Source organism: Oryctolagus cuniculus, chromosome 8, assembly GCF_964237555.1.
Source record: "Oryctolagus cuniculus chromosome 8, mOryCun1.1, whole genome shotgun sequence".
NCBI lineage: Eukaryota > Metazoa > Chordata > Mammalia > Lagomorpha > Leporidae > Oryctolagus > Oryctolagus cuniculus.
Genome location: NC_091439.1, coordinates 18,200,874 through 18,203,756, shown reverse-complemented (window position 1 = coordinate 18,203,756; position 2,883 = coordinate 18,200,874). Strand labels below are relative to the sequence as shown.

Sequence of the window (2,883 nt, the reverse complement as noted above, 5' to 3'; positions counted from 1 at the left end):
GAGGGCGCGGTGGGGGAGCGGGAGGCGGGTGCCGGGAGAACTGAAAGGACCTGAGCCTTGGGGGGAGCCGAGAGGGAGAAGGGGCGCCGCGAGAAACGGAGCCAGGCAGGGGAGGGCGGAGGCGCGGGGGAGGGCGGGCGGGCGGGCGGGGGCGCGGGGGCAGGCGCGAGGAGAGGGGAGTATAACTTGGCGGCCCCGACGAGAGGGGGGCACTTTCCGGCGGCGCCGAGGTCTGCAGCCAGCGCCGAACGGAGCTCGGCGTGCGCTCCGAGTTGTCAGTGGAGGCAGCGGGTGCAGCACCGACCGGGCGCGCGGAGAGCTGAGCCGGGGAGGCGGCGGCAAAGGGTGAGCGCAACTTCGTAGCGCCCTTTCCCGCTCCGGCTCCGGCCCGGCGCTTCTCGGGAGGGTCCCGGCGGCCGGAGCCAGAGAGCGCGCTGCGGACGGGCGCCCCGGCGGGCAGGAAGATGATGATGATGTCCCTGAACAGCAAGCAGGCGTTCAACATGCCGCACGGCGGCAGCCTGCACGTGGAGCCCAAGTACTCGGCCCTGCACAGCGCCTCGCCCGGCGCCTCGGCGCCCGCGGCTCCCTCCGCGAGCTCCCCCGGCAGCTCGACCAATGCTGGCGGCGGCGGAGGCGGCGGTGGCGGCGGCGGCGGCGGCGGAGGCCGGAGCAGCAGCTCCAGTAGCAGTGGCAGCAGCGGTGGCGGCGGCGGCGGGGGCTCGGAGGCGATGCGGAGAGCTTGTCTTCCAACCCCACCGGTGCGTATTTCTGCATAATCACCGCTTAAAGGCACATTTTGACAGCCCCCTTTATCTGCTTGATGTTTTTTTCATGTCTGCACAGCAAATCACCCCACACCTCCAACCAATTTTCCCCCCTCTCTCTCTCTTAAGTATTCAGCGGGTCTTGCCTTTCATATTAATTTTTATGACCTGGGATGTTGCCTGTGCGCGTGTTGTGCCATGTTGTGTTGTGTTGTGTCTGCAGCCTCACTTGCCACCTCCTGCGTTCTCCGCTTCTGTCGGTGGCTCCGCTCCTCTCCTCTTCACCTCCTGTTTGCAGGATCGTTACTATTACTATTAGTATTATTATTTTAACGTTCTGGGAATGTTGTAGGCGCGGCGGCGGTGTGGAGCTCTGGGCCGGGGCTTCCGGAGAGAGCGCGCACAATTCCCTGCTGAGCGTAATGTGTGCCTTCTACTTGCAATTGCAGAGCAATATATTCGGCGGGCTGGATGAGAGTCTGCTGGCCCGCGCCGAGGCTCTGGCGGCCGTGGACATCGTCTCCCAGAGCAAGAGCCACCACCACCATCCGCCCCACCACAGTCCCTTCAAGCCGGACGCCACCTACCACACCATGAACACCATCCCGTGCACGTCGGCCGCCTCCTCTTCGTCTGTGCCCATCTCGCACCCGTCCGCCCTGGCGGGCACGCACCACCACCACCACCACCACCACCATCATCACCACCAGCCGCACCAGGCGCTTGAGGGAGAGCTGCTGGAGCACCTGAGTCCCGGGCTGGCCCTGGGCGCCATGGCGGGCCCCGACGGCACCGTGGTGTCCACGCCGGCTCACGCGCCGCACATGGCCACCATGAACCCCATGCACCAAGCGGCACTCAGCATGGCACACGCGCACGGGCTGCCCTCGCACATGGGCTGCATGAGCGACGTGGACGCCGACCCGCGGGACCTGGAGGCGTTCGCTGAACGCTTCAAGCAGCGACGCATCAAGCTGGGGGTGACCCAGGCGGATGTAGGCTCCGCTCTGGCCAACCTCAAGATCCCCGGCGTGGGCTCGCTTAGCCAGAGCACCATCTGCAGGTTCGAGTCCCTCACGCTGTCACACAACAACATGATCGCGCTCAAACCCATCCTGCAGGCGTGGCTGGAAGAGGCGGAGAAGTCCCACCGCGAGAAGCTCACTAAGCCGGAGCTCTTCAACGGCGCGGAGAAGAAGCGCAAACGCACGTCCATCGCGGCTCCGGAGAAGCGCTCCCTTGAAGCCTACTTCGCCATCCAGCCGCGGCCCTCCTCGGAGAAGATCGCCGCCATCGCAGAGAAGCTGGACCTTAAGAAAAACGTGGTGCGCGTCTGGTTCTGCAACCAGAGGCAGAAACAGAAAAGAATGAAATATTCCGCCGGCATTTAGGAGACTCTCGGCCTCTCCAGGGACGGCCCCTCGCCTCGTCCCGTTTCTCCCTCCCTTTCTCTCCTGCCTCTTTCTTTCCACCTTTGGTGACCAGGAACAATTCGGTTAAAAAAATGTGAATCTAGAGACAGAGAGGATGAAAGAGGGTGCGAACGACGAGAAAGCAACTGACCCCACACCGGCGAGAACGGGAAAAGGTTGCTCAAGGCAGAGAAAAACAAGAGATGGGATTTGTCAAAGTTGTAGCAAGTTGTCCCTTTTAACCCCACCGCGGCTTCTTCAGAGCAAACGAGGAGCCTGCTGTTTGAAGGAAGGCAGATGAGAGACAGCCTTCTCAAGGTCCGCAAGAACGACCAAGTAAGATTTGTTTTTATTCTTACAGACATCACACTTGTTAAGTTTAAAAGTACACTTTGCAGCTATTTTTCAGAAATAGAAACGGATTCAGGACTGAAACTTTAAGCTAGAGTTGAAGCTTAATGTGATAGACATCTCTAAAGTATTTTGAATTAAAAAAAAAGATGGCAGATTTTCTGCATTTACACTGTATATTATATATATATTTTTATTGTGGTTCTTACCCCCTTCTTCCTTCTCTGAAGTGTTAATGCTTAAGAAAGAAGTCGCGCCTGCTGTGTTCACTGATCTTAAAAGCTATTATTAGATTATTGCCGAACAACCCTCTGTAAATTATTAATTTATCTCTCTAGCAACTTAATTTTGTG

General features: G+C 59.2%; 1 protein-coding gene across 1 annotated transcript; it reads left to right on the top strand.

Moving 5' to 3' along the window:
* The first annotated feature begins 450 nt into the window (after window positions 1-450).
* On the top strand, window positions 451-2,557 carry POU4F2 (POU class 4 homeobox 2). Its single transcript, XM_051820005.2, has 2 exons — window positions 451-761; window positions 1,217-2,557. The coding sequence occupies exons 1-2, from the start codon at window positions 465-467 to the stop codon at window positions 2,156-2,158; spliced, it is 1,239 nt and encodes a 412-aa protein (XP_051675965.2). The 5' UTR covers window positions 451-464; the 3' UTR covers window positions 2,159-2,557.
* Window positions 2,558-2,883: the final 326 nt, after the last annotated feature.